Source organism: Neopsephotus bourkii, unplaced genomic scaffold, assembly GCF_033783945.1.
Source record: "Neopsephotus bourkii isolate Nb327-2 ecotype Australia unplaced genomic scaffold, CSIRO-AGI_Nbou_v1 NB_1511, whole genome shotgun sequence".
NCBI classification, from domain to species: Eukaryota; Metazoa; Chordata; class Aves; order Psittaciformes; family Psittacidae; genus Neopsephotus; species Neopsephotus bourkii.
The window spans coordinates 1,623,446-1,643,719 of record NW_026901987.1 but is presented as its reverse complement, the minus strand read 5'-3'; the positions used below and the strand labels follow the sequence as shown (position 1 = coordinate 1,643,719).

Below are 20,274 nucleotides of genomic sequence, written 5' to 3'. Positions count from 1 at the left end.
TGAGCTGACCAGAGTCCCACCGTCTCCCACGTACGGAAGGCAGAAGGACGTGTGGGGTGATGCCGGAGTGCCCCCACAGCCGCTTTTGGGCTACGTGCAGGGTGAGGCCCCCGCGGGCAGGCTACCTGTAATAAACACACCAGCAGCAGTTTCGGTGCTGCAGACCGCCGCTCCCCCGCACGCTAGGGCCAGCGTTCTATGTGTGCGCCGGTCTCACGGGTGCTTCTAGGCCCGCGGTGGGAAGCGGCAGCGCCCGGCAGGCCCCAAAGCCCGCCTGTAAGCACCGCAGCACCGGCGGCTCTGCCTGCCAGCGGCGGGGCTGGGCCTAAGAACCGGCCTTGGGCGAACGCGGAGGCCCCGGCGGCCCCTGACCGGCCGCGTCAGGTGACGCGGGTCACGCCGCTGCTCTCCGTTCCCGCCCCGCCGCCAGGCTGCGCCGCGCGCTCCGCCGAGCGGGGGAGGGGAGCGGCGGCAGCGCGGTACCTGGGCCCCCCGCTCCCCGAGCTTGCCCGGAGGAACAGGGGCCCTCGAAGCCCCGCCGGTAGCGCGGCCGGCATGAGCCAGGTGCCGAGGAAACTGCAGGAGGAGGAAGAGGGGGACGAGGAGGAGGAAGAGGAGGAGGAGATCGTGGGCTTGGCGGGCTACGCCGATGGGGCCGAGTCTTTCTCGGACGGCGACGCGGAGAGCGGCGGCGATGAGGCATGTGAGTGCCACCCGCGGCGACCCCACCGGCACCGGGGGCAGCGGGGAGCGGCGCCGCGGCCGCCGTGGGGCTGTCCCCGGCCGCAGAAGGGGCTATGGGGCAGCTGCCGGCAACGAGTGCGGGTGTCGGGGGAGGTGAGGTGTGGGGCAGGGCCGGCCCCGTGTGCACGGAGATGCGGGTGAAGGGGGGCAGCGGCCGGGGAGGGGGAGGTGAGATTTGGCTCCCGGGGGTCGGGCCTGCCTGCGGATGTGGGTCAGGGAGGAGGCAAGGCTTCCCGTGGAATTGGGGGTACGGAGAGGGTGAGCCAGGAAGAGCGTTGTGGGGGAGACGTGGCGTCCGGAGGGAGGGCGGGCCCCGGTGGGCAGGGGGTGAGCGGGGTAGGGGGCCGGGCTGAGCGGGGATGCTGCTTGGTGACCATGGGAGGGGACAGGACGAGAACGGGGACGGGGACGGGATGCTCGCTGGGCGCGACCGTGGGGCCAGGGAGAGCATGGAGCTCTGAGGCAGGAGCAGGGTGAGGGCTGACAGGTAGCAGGAAGGGCTGGGAAAGGGAGGAGGAAGCAAAAGGAGTGCCGGCAGTGTGCGTGCGGGTAATCTCCTTTCAGTGTTTTCCATGTCTGGGGTGAGAGTTACTAGTTCTTAGGGGCCACAGCCTGATGAGTGACTTGAATATGCCAGGGAGGTGGTGGGGTTGGGTGTCAGGCTATAAACGGCAGTGGCAACACGCAGCTCCCTGTCCAGGGCTGCTCTGCAGCTGTGGATGTCAGTCCCCACAGTGGCAGGTTCCACTAAACGTCTGCTGTCTGTCTGTGCATATGAGGACCCACGTTAGTCGCTCCATATCTGTGTCAGCATGGATGGTGATGCTAGGAAGGACAGGCTCACCAGGGAAAGCAGTCTCATTCAGTAAAATTAGGCAATGCCAGCTCACAGCCTGTTGCTTTCATTCAGAGCCTGAATTCATTCTTCTGAGATGTATTTCACAAAGAGAACTTTCAGTATCTCAGAGTGAAAAAGAATTGCTTTTCTATAAAAGCATAATAAAAGGCCACATGTTTTAAGGCTACTTTGTTTATTAGCATGCACAACCCTTTTACTTAATGGCCCGGTCCTACAAGCTGCCATGAGATTATCACCCTGACTAATGCAGTTTGGGGGGTGTCAGTGCTTTGAGTATAAGCCTTCATGGTTAAAGGCTGTGGGAATGCTAGGGTGTAAGAGCTGTAGCTGAGACTAATTGAAGCCTTACTTGAAGCTGCTAAAAAATTACCTTTATTCCCATGCAAAGATAATGTATTTTTAGCCTATTTCTTTTGTGCTAAACTAACTTAGCATTTTCTTTATAGAACTAATCCATATTCTGTCCTCAGAGGAATTGATTTGGATATTTTTCAGTAGTAACTTTGTTAGACTAAGCTAAAAATTTCACTTGCTTCTTCACAGTAACACCAGGCTATCATACGTAACAGAAACATTTACACCCTGAATAGTAGGAGAAAGACAGTCCATACAGGGACCTTTTTTTAATACAGGGTTAAAACAAAGGTGCATTTTAAGAGTCCAGATCCCCTGGCTTTCATTCTGAATTCTCTGGAGAAAGAGCAATAGAGTGTCTCTAACAGAGGGTGTTAGGATTTAGGTCTGTGTTTTGTGTATTTAGCAGTGGGCTGCAGAGCAAGGTGTTTTCCTAGTTTTTGTCATCTCTCTTCCTCATTCTGTACATTAAGTGTCCAAAATGCAGTGCCACAGCCTCTACTTTGCTACAAAGAAACAGTGGAAAGGGCAACGTGAGAACAGCTTCAATCCATGGTGTTGCTCAAAGCGAAGGGAAAAGCCAGGCTTAAAAAGTAAAACCATAAATTGTGCTTGTAGGCATGAAGAAGATTTCAAAACTTCATACTGGTCGTCTCTTATCCTATACTGGTCTCTTGTCTCCAGCCTCTTTCCCATGGCTCTTGTACATTATTTCTTTTTCTTTACACATAGGATCATATTCAGACCTTACAGCACTTAAGTTCACATAAAGCCTAGCCACATTTTGATATAAGCAATTAAAAAGTATTCAGAGGAGGGGAAACCCTCTGCAGAGTGTTTGAGGAAGTAGCTTTGAGACGTATCACTGCAGAGTGCTGCACTTGTGGCAGAGTGGAACCAGGTCTTCTGGTTCTGAGTCTTTTCTTTCACCACAAGAATTTCCTTCTACCAGGTATTTCTGCAATGTTTTTGAATCCATAGTAGCTGAACAGCTTTCTTGGTTGTATATAAGCTTTTTCTGTTAACAGTTTTGGCTCAGGACATCGGTTAGTGTTGAACATGTTCACTGTATGTGTCTTGACAGCACTCCAAAGTGCCGCAATTATCACAGTAACAGTAGCACTGGAAATGCTATGTGATCAATGGGCTCAAAGATACATGAGTGGAAAGTTTGGAACTGCCAATTCTCCTTTACACAAAAAGGTTGAAACGTAAAAATAACATAACTGTATAAGTGGGGAAAAAAACTTAGAGCTAAACATTATTAGCTGTATTAGTTTAAAACCAGACTTAGAGAGGCTTGTTACTTTACAGATGGTAATATGAGCAAAATAATTTCTTTTGTCTTGATGTCAGTTGAGCAGATGAACTGCAATGCTTTATTTGGATGTTTGAAAACTGGTGATATCTACAAATACACTTTCCACTGTGGCATCCCCATCACACATGCCTGTGAAGCACTGATAAGTCACCTGCTTTGACAATTAATCGCAATTGATGTGGAATTCAGGATGGGCATCAAAAACTATTTATCAGTTAATATCTCTAACAGTGTGAAGGAGATACTAAAATATTCACTGTGTACTGTGCTTCCTGGTGAGACAGGTCAGGACTGCTACATGCAGTTCTCAGTTAACTCCTCAGAGCTGGGTTCTTCTGCATGTTGCAAGGCACACAAATGGCACTCCCTGAGCAAGGACACTGCTGCGATTACAGACATTTTGTAAGGAATCAAGTGCTTCTCTGTGGGGAAAGTGCTTTTGGGTTTGCTAAGTTTAATTTGTGAATACTTCATAGAATAGTTAGGATTGGAAAGGAGCTTAAGATTATCTAGTTCCAGCCCCCCTGTCATGGGCAGGGAGACCTCACAATAAACCATTTCACCCAAGACTCCATCCAAGCTGGCCTTGAACACTGCCAGGGGTGGAGCATTCACAACAATTCCTTGGGCAACCCATTCCTGTGCCTCACCACCCTTACAGTAAAGAACTTCTTCCTTATATCTAACCTAAACTTCTGCTGTTTAAGTTTGAACCAATTACCCCTTGTCCTACCACTATGGTCCCTAATGAAGAGTTCAGGATGCAGCCTCTAACCAGCATGACTTCTGTTCTTTAGAATTCTGCAGTTCTTCATCAGTTTCAAGTAAGGCTGCTGAGAAAATTTAAAATAGGAAGGGCTGTTGATAACGCCTTAGAAACTGGCATTTTATAACATTTACTCTGCAAAAGTGAATGAAGCAGGAAATGCGTTTAATCGCACAACAGGGAAAATTATTTTTCCCATATAGAGAATAGAGGAGAGTTTAATGTTTCTCTTAAGCATATTATGATCTCACTTAGTAACCTAGTCTGGGAAGTTGCAGTGATCCATCTACTGGCATTTTTGTGGCAAATTAAAGGAGGAGTTGTCATGTACTCTGCAAAGGAATGTGGGCAGGCAGTGCATCGTCCAAGTCCTTTACATATAAGGTAATCTCTTAACTCTCTCTCAGAGGAAACTGCTATAGCAGTCTTGCTATCTAGTCAGGTTTGGATGATACTCATTTACATTTCCCTTACTTTGAACTGGCAGGATTTCAGAACCTAAATAACAGTCTTACTAGCAGAAGAGCTGGTATTCATTCTCATCAGTAACTCTGTTTTGTTTGCACTTGCAACTGTTGGGGTTTTTTTAGTATTGCTTTAATATAAAGCATTTTCCTTCTAGTAAATACTACAGTCCATAAAGATCTAACAGCCTGCAATAGTTTAACACAACAACAATGTTAAAAGACCAAGTTATTTAAAATGTATTTTTAGATACATGTGTGGTTTTAGCCTATTTTTTAAAGAAAAGGGAGTTATGTAGGTAGTCTGTCTTGAAGTCATCTCATTACTGGTCAGAGCTTTGAAAACTGCTATCTACCAAAATTTGAATGAAAGATGTCTCAAAGATGGTTAAGTTCCCTCAAATTTTCTGAAAACTGGAATTCAGAAGAGAAACCCAAATGGAAGTGTTCGCAGAGGGACAGGCGAGCAGATTCTCTGTGGCAGCAGCTGGCAAACTGGTGGGCATGTATGTACATTCTAACCAACCACTATGTGTTGAGCTCCAGATCAGCCACAGCATGGCATATCTGTTATTTGGAGGATATGTTGTAAGACATACAGGGGGAAGTTGGTGTTATTGTGGTGGGGAGAGGAAGGGGACAAAAAGTGCAAACCTCCAGCAAATTAGACTTCACAAGATGTCTTGTGTACAAAGCAAAAGGGAGGTTTTTCAGCTTTTTGAAACATGCAGTAAAGGTTCAACCAGAAGACTGGTCTTCACATGCCTTTATAAAGTTATTATACAGCTTTGAATAAATTACTTTCCTTCTGATGGCCAAAATGCGAATTGCATGATGTATGGGTAGATGTACATTAATGAAATTGACTCTGCATTTGGCAGCTGTGGAAAAATTGTGCATTGAAGAAGAGAGTGGGGTGGAGGAAACACTGTTAAGTCCTTTACCTTTGGTTTGCTTTATTGACAAGACTGTACCCACCAAACATAAAATATTGTTATGTCAGCCTAGAGCAGATGTTTACTATTCCTCTGTAGGTGTGAAGTATTGTAGACACATTTCTTGCAGCCACAGGAGGGTACTATCACTGTTGAGGTTGACAGGAACAGTAGAGCAGCTGTTTATTACAAAATTTGTTGTCTGTGGATCAGCAAAAGTTGGCCATGGCTGTGTAAGGACAATGAGATTCTTATGAATAGTAGAAAACCTATTGCTGTTCTATTGAAGGAGTTTCATCTGCACACTGTTCCACCCTGGCAGTGTTTTCTGTGGGGTAATTGACAATAGCACAGTAAGTGCTAATACCTGTCAAGGCCTTTCAAATGTATTTAACATGGATAGGATCCCACTGATAGTGAGTTTTTAACTCCTGTCAAGTCACTGTGGTGACATAGGCCCACACTGAGTGGCATAACCACCCAGGAGCCAGTAGATGGTGCCAGGGGATGTTTTATGCTAACACTGCAAGGCCTTTAGTTGAGAAGCCCTAACTCTCCAGCTGAAGCTCAGGAGACGCAGAGTAACACGGTTGTCTGCCCTTCTGTCAGGTATGTGCTGCTCTTTGTGTTTGTAAAAGTGGCGAGTGAGGCTTGAGGAACACAAGAAGACAGATGTGATCACCACCCCTAGGTGCAAAACATGCTCCTAAAGGATTCCTTCAAGCTTTCCACTTTTTTTAGCCCATAAGTCTATGTAATAAATTGCTGTTCAAATTGTTGTTTCTGAGGTTTCTTGGTTTGGCTGTACTTTTGGTGTAAAGTTGATCACTTAACATATGCAGGGCATGTGCAAGAAGGATGCATGTGAACTAATGTGTGTTGGTTTTGCCTAATTCAACATTTATCCCAGAAGAAAAAGAAAGAAGTGCAATTATGTTGAAAAGTCTGTACTGCAGTGGGTGGGAGGTCTGCCTGACAGCTAGTGTGCTTAGCCTCTTGTCTAATTAGTATTTTAAACCTGACCGGTGAGTGCTGTGAGCCCTACTCTGCAGATGGACAACTCATGTTTTTTGCATTCCTTGGCTTTGACACCACACATAGGGTATCACAGAGGCGTCTGAAAACTTCTTACATCTGTGTGCAGTGCTGTTTCCAGCTCAGCACCAAAGGATATTTCAAAGTTACATGCCAGCTAAATGCAGCAATTTAGACTGCTGCAGCTGTTTTTATTAGAGATACCTGAAACTGAAGTTGGTGTGCTTACAGGCGCAGATACATTCACATCCTTATACAGATACAACAGTATAGTTCACTCCTTTAACTACCTTTATGCTAATATAACTTCATCGGCACTATGATGGCACTATGCTCTGGTTTAGTGCTATCAGTTTCAAACTGGCATAGGTAACACAATGATGTCACTGTGTTCCCAGGCCTTTGTTTTGCAAATAGACAGAGGATATGCTGTCATCTTATTTATTAGAAAACAAACTTTTACAGATCATAACATAAATTATTCAACAGCAGGTGAAATCCTAACCACTCCTTGTGAGCTCAGTACTGTGTTGTCTCAACAGAGAGGAACTGCGTGCCTGTTAAGTTGTCCTCTTCCTATGACTCCTGGGATGTGGGGTTTTATTTGTTTATTTATTTACTTTATTTATGTATTTAAGAGGAAGGAGGCCCTCACAGAGGGTTAGGAAGATGACACAGATGTAACTAACACAAACATTTGTTTCTTCCAGCAGCCTGATTTAGCTGTCAGTTGACAAGGGTATTTGTTACCGATGATATTCTTTTAAAGAAGAATGTATATGGGGTACTGTTAATTAGAGTAAAACTGGGTATTTTAGGATGTCTGTGTGTGATAACACATTTTTCACATACAAACTGAGCAAACAGGCCTTCTCCAGTCTCTGTCTGATAAGTGAGAAGTAGGTTTTCTGATACTATAACCTAAAGGGGCAAATCATTCAAATTAAAATGCCCCTAGAACCTCTCCATAAGCTTAAAAAAGGTAACATTTGCATACATCCAAGTCAAAATATCATAAAAATAAATGTCAAATGCATTTTATCTGGCAGTTGCTAATTATATTGCCATAGTATATTACTTTTCTTCTTGTGTGATTTTATTCAGTTTTGGATTTCAATGATCCCTTCAGTACTGAAGTTAAGCCGAGAATCCTCCTCATGGGATTGAGAAGAAGTGGGAAGTCTTCCATTCAGAAAGTTGTCTTTCACAAAATGTCGCCGAATGAGACTCTCTTCTTGGAGAGCACAAACAAGATCTGCAGAGAGGATGTTTCCAACAGCTCCTTTGTCAACTTTCAGATATGGGATTTTCCTGGGCAAATTGACTTCTTTGACCCTACGTTTGACTATGAGATGATTTTCAGAGGCACTGGAGCACTGATATTTGTTATTGATTCTCAGGTAAAAAAGGGGCTTTAAGCTACCTTTTCGTTTTCTTCTTTCAGCAGTAGGCAAATGGGTTGGAAAACCTAGATTTTTTTCCAAACAAATAAATAACCTATATCACAGACACACATTGAAAGAAAGTCACTAAAACCAGGAGAGCTGCTTGGGTATTTTTAATCTCTCTACAGTATGTTCAAAAGTTAACTAATTTGCTTTAACATCTCCAGGTTCTTGCTTATATATCTGATTGCTGACAGCATGAGATTGGTGCACATGCTGGATGTAGGCTCAGGCTTCTGCTTACAAGAAATAAACAAATTAAGCTGTTGTTGAACTGTAGCATTATCTAAAATTAAGTATTGTAAAATTTTACATATATATTTTAAGAACTTTCCTACAGTTGTAGCTTTTCTTTTTTCTTCATTAGGATGATTATATGGAAGCATTAGCTCGGCTGCATCTTACTGTTACCAGAGCCTATAAAGTGAATCCAGATATCAATTTTGAAATCTTTATCCATAAAGTGGATGGTTTATCTGATGATCACAAGATTGAAACACAAAGAGATATCCACCAAAGGGCAAATGATGACCTTGCAGATGCTGGATTGGAGAAGATTCACCTCAGGTGAGAAAGCCTGCTGTGCAGAGAATCCCAAGAGAAAGCAGCTTATTTGACAAGTTACCATTTTCTGTTCTCTTAAAGTACCTGGCTGCAAGCTTTTGATATGTGAAAGAAAAGGATAATTGGGGACACTGCATTTGACCTGAACCAAACAAATTATCTTATTTCTGATTGCTGTCTTGGAGAGAAAGATGGAGAGGAGATGTGCTTAAAACCAGATGACAAATATGCCAGAGTCCTACCCATTTTGCTGCAGCTGCTGTCTTGGAATAAGTTGCTTGGACAGTGGTAGCAAGCAGTAGAACTCCAGCCAGTAGAGTGTATACGTCACCTACATCACTTTTGCCGCCTTTGAAACCTCTGTGCCTCACAGTCCCCTCCCAGTCTCAAGTCCTTACTACTGCAGCCTGCTTGGAGCTATTTGGGAAGACGAGTGCTGCATCTTTGCCTTAAGTCTGCTGATAAACCAGAGTATTGTAGCAAATAATGAAAAATTAGTGGATTAGTGGAACTAGAGGACATCAAATTGTCCTGGCTTTCTTAGCACTTAAAGCCAAGTACAAATATATTAAAAAGAGAGACTTGCTCTGTGAACATGCTAGCTTTTTCCTGCTCTTAACTACTTGACTGCATCATTGCACTGATAAATGGGTCCACAGCTTTTAAGAATTAGATTAAACCATACATACTTATAATATTCCTCTCATGCAATTCAAAAAGTATTTTCATAAGAAAACCAAGGTGGGAGTTGCATCATGATGTTCTACATCAAGGGGGTCTAGTTTGCAGTGTCTAGTTTGTTTTTTTTCTTAAAACAGTGGTGAAGTTCTATGCTTCCATCGTAACATGATTTTTTGATCACAAGAGGTGATTGCAGAAGTGTAGGCACTTGCTGTTTGACAGTATTTCATTTCACTCATATTATGAAAGGTACATGTTCACAGTATGTGGCTAAAAGGAAAATGTGGTGACGTTTTTTTCCAGCTTTTATCTGACAAGCATATATGATCATTCTATATTTGAAGCATTTAGCAAAGTGGTACAGAAACTGATTCCACAGCTCCCAACACTGGAAAACCTGCTTAACATCTTTATTTCAGTAAGTACTTGTTATATACTTTGTCTGTAGATCCGGCTATGTCCAACATGCATGATACTCTGTTCACTGCCTTCTCAGAGATAATGAGCAATGTGAACTCTCAGAGGAATTATCAGAACTTAGTTGAAATGCAGCTTAGCCTTCCCTCTGCCTGATAAACAGCATTGCTGAGCTGCTGAGATACAGTATTTCGAATCATATAGAGTGAGTTAGTAGTCGTAACTTTTCGGCTCATACATTAATCTGAATGTTGCAAAGGTCCTTGCTGCATGCATTTAAGTAATACTTAAAATTTGGATAAATAAATTCCTAAAGGAGCATTATCTAACATTATCTAGTCTGACCTCCTATGTAGAGCTGTCTGTAGTGCTTCCTAGAATTAATTCTACTTTGTATCAAAGTTTACCTCTTCCCTTGTCTTGACATTTTTAGAGGTAGAGTTCTTCACAATTTTCACTGCTTCTGTAGTTACTCTGAAGGCCAGTTAAGGAAACTTTGTATGCCTAGTGGCTTGTTATCACTGTGGAGGTAAATTGCTTGCTCCACTGTTCCTGTATGTGTGATCCCTTCCTGTCCTTCGTACTGGTACTGACAGTCGCCATATCCCTTGTGGAGTCACTGTGATGCACACTAGTGCACTGTTCAATTAAAAGCAGGTCATGGAGGAGTCAGACATGCTCTTGTTTTGGCACAAGATAAGAGTTGGGAACATGTGGTCATGAGCAAAAGGGAGCACAGTAGGTTGTGAAAAGGGGGAACTCTGTTTTGGTGGTCCTTAAGTCAGGTCATAGCAGCTTCTGAAACTGTATGCTTTCTCGCAGTATTCTAATTTTGCACCTTTCATCGAGCATTAATTTCTCAAGCTCCAATTTCCAACCATGGCATTTTGTTGTGCCTTTTTGTGATTTTGATGTAATGAACTTACTTAATATTATTCAACAGCTTGTAAGATAAAATTAGATTTCACAGTTTCTCAGCATGGGCTGTGAAAGCGGAGAGAGAAAAAAGTTGGATGTGTTGCTGAAAGGGAGAGCTAGGATTAGAGGAAAGTCTGTCCAAAACTTACTCTTTTACTATTGAGGAACAGATTAGCTATTTTATAATGTTACAAATTATTTCATAATTGTTACAAAAATCTGTTTGTACCAAGATGGCTGGACTGTGTAGCAGTTATTAAGTCTCAGACTTAGGACAGTAAGGTAATGAAAAGAGTGATGACAACAGTTCTGCAGCAATTTGATACTGAATATGCTACACAGTCTTAAAGAGAAAGCTGTCTGAATGGTAGTCCTCCTTGTGACAGTCACTCCATTCACTCATACTGCTTGTCAGATCTCTACATGGGGTCTCTTCAGTGTTCGGAGTTGGCAAAGAATTTGTTCCAAACCACAAGATGAATCAAACACAGCCTGCTTCTTGAATGACTGACAACAGTTGTTTGTGTTTCTGGAACAGATGTAATTTGTGAGGAAGAGCAAGCCTTTCAAATGAATGAGAAGTCCAAATAAGTGAGAGAGGTACACTGTTTGCACTATTCAGTATGGGAGAATCTCAGGCTGCTTTTTATCTCCAAAGAGAGCTAAGTCCAGTTTGTTAATGACCTTGAGCAAGGTATAGCTGCATTACTATGTCTTGTTGTCTGTTTTTACAAGTATCTTCTATCTATAGACAAGAGACTTAGAATTAATATTTGCCACCACAGGAAGAGTAAACAACACTCTCCAGAATTAGTGGGAGCCTCTTTACTTTAGCAACTTTGTGACAATAAATCTTCACATTGGTCATGCTATACCTCAGAAAGCTGGTGTGCTTGTATTGGTGTTCTAGTTTGGGTTTTGCAGCAATGTTCATGAGATACGCTTTCATTTATGCCATGGAGGCTTGCAACACAAAAAGCTGATGGCTACAGAAATAGAATTGTGATTACTCTTAAGTTCACAGCAGGTTTTTGCCTAAGTCTGTAGTGCCACAGTTTGTTCGCTTATACATTTGAGGAACCATAAGTGTGATAATACTGCTTCTACATTCTTGAATGTAACTACTTGTAAATCATAAAATAGTAGTTGATCTGGCATTCAAACCCCATGTAAATCTCACCTGACTAACACTCTTATCACTTCATATAGAAGGGTGTCTGTTCTTCGCCACTACTGTCACCACTCAATCAAGCTGTGTGAAACAGGAATGTGGATTTTGATTTTAGGGTTATTGGTGGTTTTTTTTTCTTGGAGGAATGTTAAAAAGTATGTATTAAAAACAAACAATGAGTTATCATGGTAGCAATAAAATTAAGTCAAGATTTGTTTATTTAAATTTAATAATATGTAAACTCAAATGTAGAATTTAAAATTAATTCATGAAGTCTGCTGTTTGCTGTAAGACCTGTTAAAATTACTGTCCAAATTTCATTCCTAACTGTAACTGGTGATGTTCTGTAAAGTCTTCTAAAAATTACTTTTTAGGGCAAAATTTTGGCTTACTTTTCATGCTTTCAAGAAGGAAAAAGGCCCATTTACCTAAACCAGGAATTTAAAGAATAGAAACTGTCTACTTTACCACACCGATAATAGCTGAGAACTGTGGTTTGAATTTGAGCTACGTCATGGTTTTTACCTATCCAAAATAAAATCCCACCTATTCACTGCACATCTTTCACAATGACTGTCTTGGTTCAGATAAGCCATAGAGTATTCTTACATCTCTTCAGAGTGCTTGATAGAGCTTCTAGTTTATGGTCCATCTTCTTTCCAAGCTGTAGGGTTGTGTCAGAGGTAACTAGTGCTTAGTCTGACCCTGCTCTCATTGAGATCAGTGGCAGCATTTAATTCAATTGCATAGGGCAGCTGTTGGCCTTTGTTTCTCTAATAAGGAACGCACCCGCTCTAGTAACAAACAGCTGATTTCTTACTGTCATTTTCCCTGACTGAGCATTAATGCGGTAATATTTCTTTGAAGAGTATGTTTTGTCCACTGTTTCCTGTTTTTTTTATGACCCATTTGTACTGGTATTGTTTCCCCTCGAGCAATTTCCTCACAAGCATTTCTGCCAAATCCTTTGCTTTTTCAGTTAAAGTTGTAGTAAAACTCCAGCAAACTGAATCTTTGAAGTCATGTTGGTACAATTTAGTGGTTACTATTCCTGGTAGTCTATCCTACCCTTTCACAGAGGTTTCTGTCACCATACAGAGTTCAACAGAAGTAAGTTTCTCAACCTGTCCTACCATGATGTATTAGTTTCAATTGAAAATTAGCATAGTTTAACACACCAAGGTCTGCCCTTTCCAGCAGGCATAGCATCTTAAGATGAAAACTTTTTAAACTGTCACTGCAAATACAGACAGGCTGTAGCAGCTTGAGCTCCAAGATAGAAAAATCACTTCTCATTCTTAAATGTTACTATATTGTCACTTGTGTCATAATAATTTACATCTTACCTGTACAGCTGAAATGATCATCATCTTTCTATCATACGCAATTTTATAATTGAGTCCTCACGAATGACAGTAGAGGGCTTGAGTTCCAACTTATTTTGTCTAAAAGGATTTGTATTTTCAAATATGTATTTTGGCAATGAATTATGGCTATATACTTACATTTACAGGTGAATCTTGGCTTAATCTTATTTGACAGCAGCTTCTGAAGTATGTGAGGTGTTGTCAGAATTACTATTTAAAAACTATTGCATATAGCCAGAATAACCAAAATATACATGCATTTTTGTTCTTAGTGCTCAGAAAACACGGACTCACAGAACCATGTAGGCTGCAGGGACGACTTTTACAGGAGGCAAGCTGGAGCAGGTTGCTCATGGCTGGGTTCAGTTTAGCTTTGTGTATCTCCAAGGGTGGAAGCTATAAACTCTCAAGTCAGTGTGCTCCCAGTGCTTCACCACTCTAATGCTACTGGGTTTTTTTCTTCTATCAAGTCAGAATTCCAGCTTGTGCTTTTGCTTCCTGTCGTTCAACACTGTAGCTCTGAGAAGAATTTGGCTTTATCTTCTGAGCACCCTTATATTAGGTATTTGTAGATAACAGTGAGCCTTCTCCAGGCCGAAAAAAGCCAGTTCTTTGAGACTCTCAGTGTATATCATGTGCTTCAGCCCATGTACTGAGATATCCACAATGTATACATTATTTTGAATATTATTTTTGCTAATGAGTTGCTGAAATGAGCCACTCAAGGAGTCTTCCATAATGAAATGCAAGAAATCCACCTCTATAATCTGTTGTTATTGATGGATGTTTCCAGCCTTAGCTGTATGTGCAATGGTGGAAAAATTCAGCCTCTTTAAGAAGAAAATGCCCCAAATACTGCTGGCCATTGTTGAATAGCGTACCTAGTTGAATAGCGTTGTTGAATGTTGTGCTATTCAACAATGTTGTTCAATCATTGTTGAATAGCATACCTATTTCAGGAAATTTGGAAAGTGAGAGGGTCACTCTAGTCTCTTAACTGTGTGTTAAATACTTGACTTAGAAAAGAAAGAAGAAAAAAGGCAAAGTTCTATAACTACAAAGGAAGCTGAAGCCATTAAAACGTGTTAGGGGTTTGCAGTGTGTTTCTTGGTAGCTGTGGCAGCAGTCCAAACCATATTAAAAAGGGAAGCCCATATATGGAGAAAATTTGGTTTGATGGGAGAAAGTTGCTTTTCTTCCTGTGTAGATGGATTCTGAAGCATGTTTTAGCTGTGCTTTAGTGGTACTGGGAAATTGCCCTTTGTGTTCATGCTGGGACAGGTGCCCAGGTGCGATCCCTTGATACCAGCAGGCAAGTCTACTGTTCCTAGTTAAGCAATACGCATTTTTTCCTTTTTTTCAACCCCACCCCCCAGGAAGCAGAGGCTCATGGCATCTCACAATATCTATGCAAAGAGCATGAGCTAGCATTCCTGGCTGGCATCTGAGAGCTGCGAATATGATACATCTCCAGTATGGAGAGAGTCTTAATCAGCTTGGCAAGATGACAGGAACGTAGCTGTCATCACATTAGCAAGCTTTAGCATTACAAACATGGCCTTAACCACCAATGCTACATGAAAACTGCAAGAGCATCATCAAAATACTAGGCTTGCTCCTGTGATTCTAAAAGAGGTTTTAAGGAGTCAGACAGTAAACCAGCCACAGAACCTGATGAGACAATTTCTCAATTTCCTTGAGGAATTAGTTCTCAAACCTTACTGTCTTCTTTGTCAATCAGCCTCTTTTCTTCTTTCTACCTGCTTGCATGTCCACCTAGAATACATTTAAACAACAGCTCTCTTTTATGTCCATTGCTACAATCAAAAGCCCCTCAAAGCCTGATCTTGAAAGGTTTACATCCCCCCCTGCATTTTCCACTGAAAATAAATGTAATCTCTCCAGATGTTTTCCAGAGAGGGGAAGTTTAGGAGTGTAACTTGGTGTTAGGTCTGCTCAGAGGCAGAAACTGTTGGAAGGTCTATGAGCATCAAGGTTTGCTACAAATGACAGTGCTGTATGTACAGTTCTTTCAAAATGAGCTTGATTGCAGTTTAACTTCCATTTCTTCAGCATAGCTTTTGTGTAACAGGCAAGTAGGGGAGCCAATAAGCTTGGTATTAATTTGAAAACATGGTTCTATTTTATTTTTCTTTCTTCTTCTCTTAAATAGAATTCTGGGATTGAAAAAGCATTTTTATTTGATGTAGTCAGTAAGATCTATATTGCAACGGACAGTACTCCAGTGGATATGCAAACTTACGAGCTCTGCTGTGATATGATAGATGTTGTGATTGACATTTCTTGCATATATGGGTAAGTGAATCGCTAATGCTTTTCATAAAACTCTGTACCTAGAATTTTAATGGCCTCAAAATTAGAGTGATGTGGGTATAAACAATAATGAGAATGTGTAATTTGCCAGACTTAATTTGTCAGGATAGAAGAGAGGGATGAAGCAGCAGGCCTCAGAGGAATAGATCCCTTGCCAGCAACAAGCACTTTTCCCCTACCCAGCCTCTTTTGTGAACATTATCCTCTTTTTATGGTGACATTTTTATTTGGAGGAAGGAGTGGGAAGTAATCCACTCAAAAAAAAAGGAAACGTTATCTTTTTATTCCCCAGGGACAAAGGCAACAGAAGGATGCCTTCCATTTAAAAAAAAAAAGTGGGGCCACATTTAATTTTGTTTATTTTGATAGGTAGTGGCCTCTGCTGGCCTCAGAATGCTGCTTCGCTCTTCCTTCAGTTTGTCCTCTTTTCCCTGCATGACGGTTGTGGTTTGATTTTTTTATATTTATCTTTTTTTTATATTTCATTTTCCCTTTCTTATACATTAGCAATTGGAAATCTCCTGGGGTAGCATGTACATCTCCTTGCAAGTTACGTTTTAAATGACTTGGCTCTGGGCCAAATGTGATGTGAGCTATTCCTGGGAAAGGCAGGGACAAGATTTAGTGCATTAAGATGCATTAGACTTGGAGGCTAAACAGCAGCATGCTTAAAATGAGCTAGACTTTGGTAGTCTTGCATTCTTACCCACTGAGGGACTTCTTGCCCTCTTGGAGAGTACAAAAAAGAATCCTAGTGCAGTAAGCATTAGAACTTAACAGTAAATTGTTAAATACCTTTCTCTTAAGTTTATACATTCTACGGTGTTCAGATCCTTGAGTCACTATAGTGACTGCACAAGAACAAATTGTCACCTTGCCACTGTCTTTGTGTAACTATTTAGCATTTATCACCAGAAATCTCCTTGCCGTGTTTTTAGCTATAGTCTAACAACATGGTACTACAATTTATTTCTTGTCCTCTGTTCCTGGAGCATCTGTGGAACTTGCTACATTAATATATTATAGATACTAGTTGTTCTGGGAGGTTGGAGATAACCCATTTGATAAGATCTGTATGTGTATTCAGGAATGAGAGTAAAATTACAAGGTACAAAACTAATAAAATTATCATCATGACACATCATCTGTTAGGGAGAAATCTCTTTTCAGGATGTGATATTGCAAAAGCCAGCATCTCATGATGAAAGTCTCATGATGGCTTAAAACTTCAGTCAGCTGCCACTGCTCAGGCAAGGTTACTGGATTTGGAATTACCAATACAGACTTAGTGGTTCACAGGTTTTAGATAAAGTCATAATATAGCACAGCGATAAGAGAACCTTGCAGTAAATGTCTGCTAACTAACAGAGGGTAAAATAAGGCTCCAGTCCAGGCACCTGGCAATCAAACAATCTGATTTCTAGCCTCAAATCTAAGATTTGGTGTGTGATAGGGTAAATGATTTAACCTTTATGTCTTCTTAGTTGGCATTGTGTGTAGTTTGAAGAAGAGTCTCCCTGAAAGGTTAAAATGAAAATTTCATAAAATTTGAGATTATCTGATGAAGGAGTCAGTGTGGGAGTATTTCTGTTAGCTCATCTGGTGGCTTATCTTTTCTTGTTTATTTGTCTGAATATTGTCCTTTAGGCTTAAAGATGATGGCACTGGAACTCCTTATGACAAGGAATCAATGGCAATCATAAAACTGAACAATACAACTGTCCTTTATTTAAAAGAGGTGACAAAATTCCTTGCTCTTGTTTGTTTTGTCAGAGAAGAAAGCTTTGAGAGAAAAGGTATTTTTCCCTTTTGTAGTATTGCTTTACTTTTTCTTTATACTAGTGAGTTAATGAATAACTATGGTTGCCATTAGCTGATAACAGACTCTAGCTTTATCCCAAATATTAAAGGTAAGTGTAGTTTATTAGAGCTTACATAACATGTTGAAAGGCATGAAGTATTTCTGCTGGCATTAAGATAAGATGAAATCATAAATGTATTTAACAACTTTCTGGTATGAAAGCATATGAAAGTTTACATCCAGTGCAGTAACGCTTGCATCTGCAACAGCAGAATGTGTCAGTTTTTCTTGGCTAATGTTGATTTGTATCTGTGGGCACCAGCAGACCCATTTGGGACAGCTTGTGTGCCATAACCAAGGGGAAATTATTCAAACTCCCTGATAGAAAGAAATATGTTCTTGCTTTTCTCATCTCTGAAAAGAGGCTTTTGATATTTGGTACCTAGGTGGCTTTCATATTTTGTGTTGAAGTGCATAAAATTTCTTGATTATGTCTCTGACCCCGGCCAAGGTCAATACTGAAAGCTTAGTTTGTGATCGTTCTGCTTGCTCTGAGTTACTGGTCTTAGAGTCATGCCCTGAGATCAGAACTGGGCAATGGAAGAGTGAGTGATCATCTGGGCTGTGTCCCCATCTTGTGATATTAATTCACCAGTAAGCATTGGTGTGTAAATGCAGTACTCGTACCATGGCTGCTGGCTGTGTGACAGGCTATTTAGCTTTTATTTTATAGAACTTCAACTGGTTGAATTTCTCTTTCATACCCATAGTGCCTTTTTTATCTATGAATGCTAGATGCAGTCACTTTCTTTTTCTGCTGTAAGAGTCAGAAGTGTTACTTCAACATGCCTACTAACAACACTATTTCAGAAAAGACATCATGTTGAATAAACACCCATTAGGGTTTGTCCACAACTGTACCAGGTTGTTGTGTCTACATAGTCTACATGCTACCTGCTGTAGCCTGTATTCTTTACCAGTACAGTTTGCGTATTGTAATACAGATTAGCTTTTCATGTCAGATGATATTCCACTTAATATTTTGCTGAACTCTGGGGAGAGGGAAAATAAGTCCTGGAAAAAAATAAAGTGTAACATGGTGGAATTAAACCACTTAAAATATGTATCATCTCCTGGTAGGGAAATTGAAATGAAAAATGCAGTAATATTTGAGTTTAGAAAGCTTTAACATTAACTTTGAAGGAGGTCATAAGCTCAATACCAAACTTCTAAAATTGTAGTGCAGTATTAGACAATTGTAACACCCAGTAAGTCTTCCGAGTGACTACCAGTATGGCTTTACAGCTTTTCTGTGGGATCACATTAAGCCCATTCACATGGTAACGTTACCTGCTTGTTATGTATATATGTAATCTTAACAGCATGCCTGTTATTTTTTAATTACAGTGTAAGATGAAGTATAGCTGGCTGTTATTTGGTAATATTTCTATCAAGTATCCATTCTCAAAAATGAAAATCCTGATTATTAGATGTTACTTATTTTTATCAGTTATTCTGGAAGGCAAATTTACAAAATGACATCATATTCTATGAAAGATTTAATTTTTTTTCTTGTGTACTGAGCACTTCTTCAAAGGTCCTTATTAAGTTAAACTTCATTATCTGCCAGTGAACTTCTGTTTGTTTTTTCCTAAGGCTAGTAAGTATATTTAATATCAGACAGTATGGAACTGTAATGCTCACTAGATCATGTATATTTATCAAACATGCTTTTGCTTACCACAGAAAAAAATGCCTGTAAAACTCACTGATTATGACCTTCAGTGTGTTACTTCATTAAATGTAGAACATAAGCAATTTTTTCATGACCTAATTTGTATAAATGTTTTTACTAATATGAAAAATATTTCTGTCTCTGTAGGATTAATAGACTACAATTTCCATTGTTTTCGAAAAGCCATACAAGAAGTATTTGAAGTAAGAATGAAAGTAGTAAGATCTCGAAAACATCAAAGCCACATGCAAAAAAACAAAAGACCCACTCCCAATGGGACGCCAAGAATGCCACTGTAACTGAGGTTTTCTGGCAATGTGGCAAGCAAAGTTTTCATGAAGTTGATGCGACTTCTGCATCTCATTGCACTGAGTGAAGAGGAAAACAAATGGGACTGATGTATTACATGAATTTTCCCTGAACGTTCAGAAAGCACTGTTTAATATTTTTATCCAATCAGTTTTTTCATATAGTGAGCACTTTGAGCAAAATGTTGTATATATATAAGCATTGAGGTGAACACTTGTAAGAATTTTCTTAATATATGCTGTAAACCTTTTTCATGCCATATTAAGAAAAAACAGCTGTGACGAAATACTGGGTACATAATTTGCACTTTTTCATGTTTTTCTTGTGGAGTTGGACTTTGATAAACTTAATTTTTATGGTGATTTTGATGCATGGTGTCAGGTAAAATGTATGCTGTAGTTTATTTACCTGCTACAATCAAATTGGTTAGTAAACAATTGAGAAAACTTGGTACAATGCCTTTTAAAATTTGTGACAGCTAATACCTAACATTCATACAGATCTAATTTCGTATATTTTTCAATTTGTAAACTGAAGAATAATTTTGAAGTATTATAGCAATAAGCACCTTACCAGGGATCATAACTGGTAGGTAAACATTAGCTTTTATAAAACAAATAGCCTTTTGGCCAAATTTCATCCGGAGTTCTCCATAACACTGGTCATGCCCTCTGTTGGGTCTGTTTTTATTATTTACCTCAGCATATACCACTAAAATACCTTTCTATAAAGATACTTGTTTTGTAAAATGGCTCTATGTTGCACTGGTATTTTTATAAGGCTTCATAGGAGGGTGTTCTATCTGAATTTACGTTACTAAGTTTGTTTTGAGAGCCTGCACATCTACACTTGGCACAGTGAAGAATCTGTATGTATTTCCACCTTGATGTTCTGATGTACTGATAGGAAGTCCTAAAGATGTGAGTGCTGGGTTCTGATTCCCTCTAACAGGGGTACGTCTGTGACCGAAATCAAGAAGAGACCATTAAAATGAGGACTGGACAATAACTGCTGTAGTAATCAGCGAACGTCACTACTTTATATTTTACTATTG

At 40.5% G+C, this 20,274-nt stretch overlaps 1 protein-coding gene across 1 annotated transcript; it reads left to right on the top strand.

The window, feature by feature from the left end:
• Positions 1–182: 182 nt before the first annotated feature.
• Positions 183–19,973, top strand: RRAGD (Ras related GTP binding D). The gene is made up of 7 exons (XM_061369800.1): positions 183–703; positions 7,583–7,878; positions 8,291–8,490; positions 9,472–9,586; positions 15,215–15,357; positions 17,023–17,171; positions 19,059–19,973. The coding sequence occupies exons 1-7, from the start codon at positions 199–201 to the stop codon at positions 19,208–19,210; spliced, it is 1,560 nt and encodes a 519-aa protein (XP_061225784.1). The 5' UTR covers positions 183–198; the 3' UTR covers positions 19,211–19,973.
• Positions 19,974–20,274: the final 301 nt, after the last annotated feature.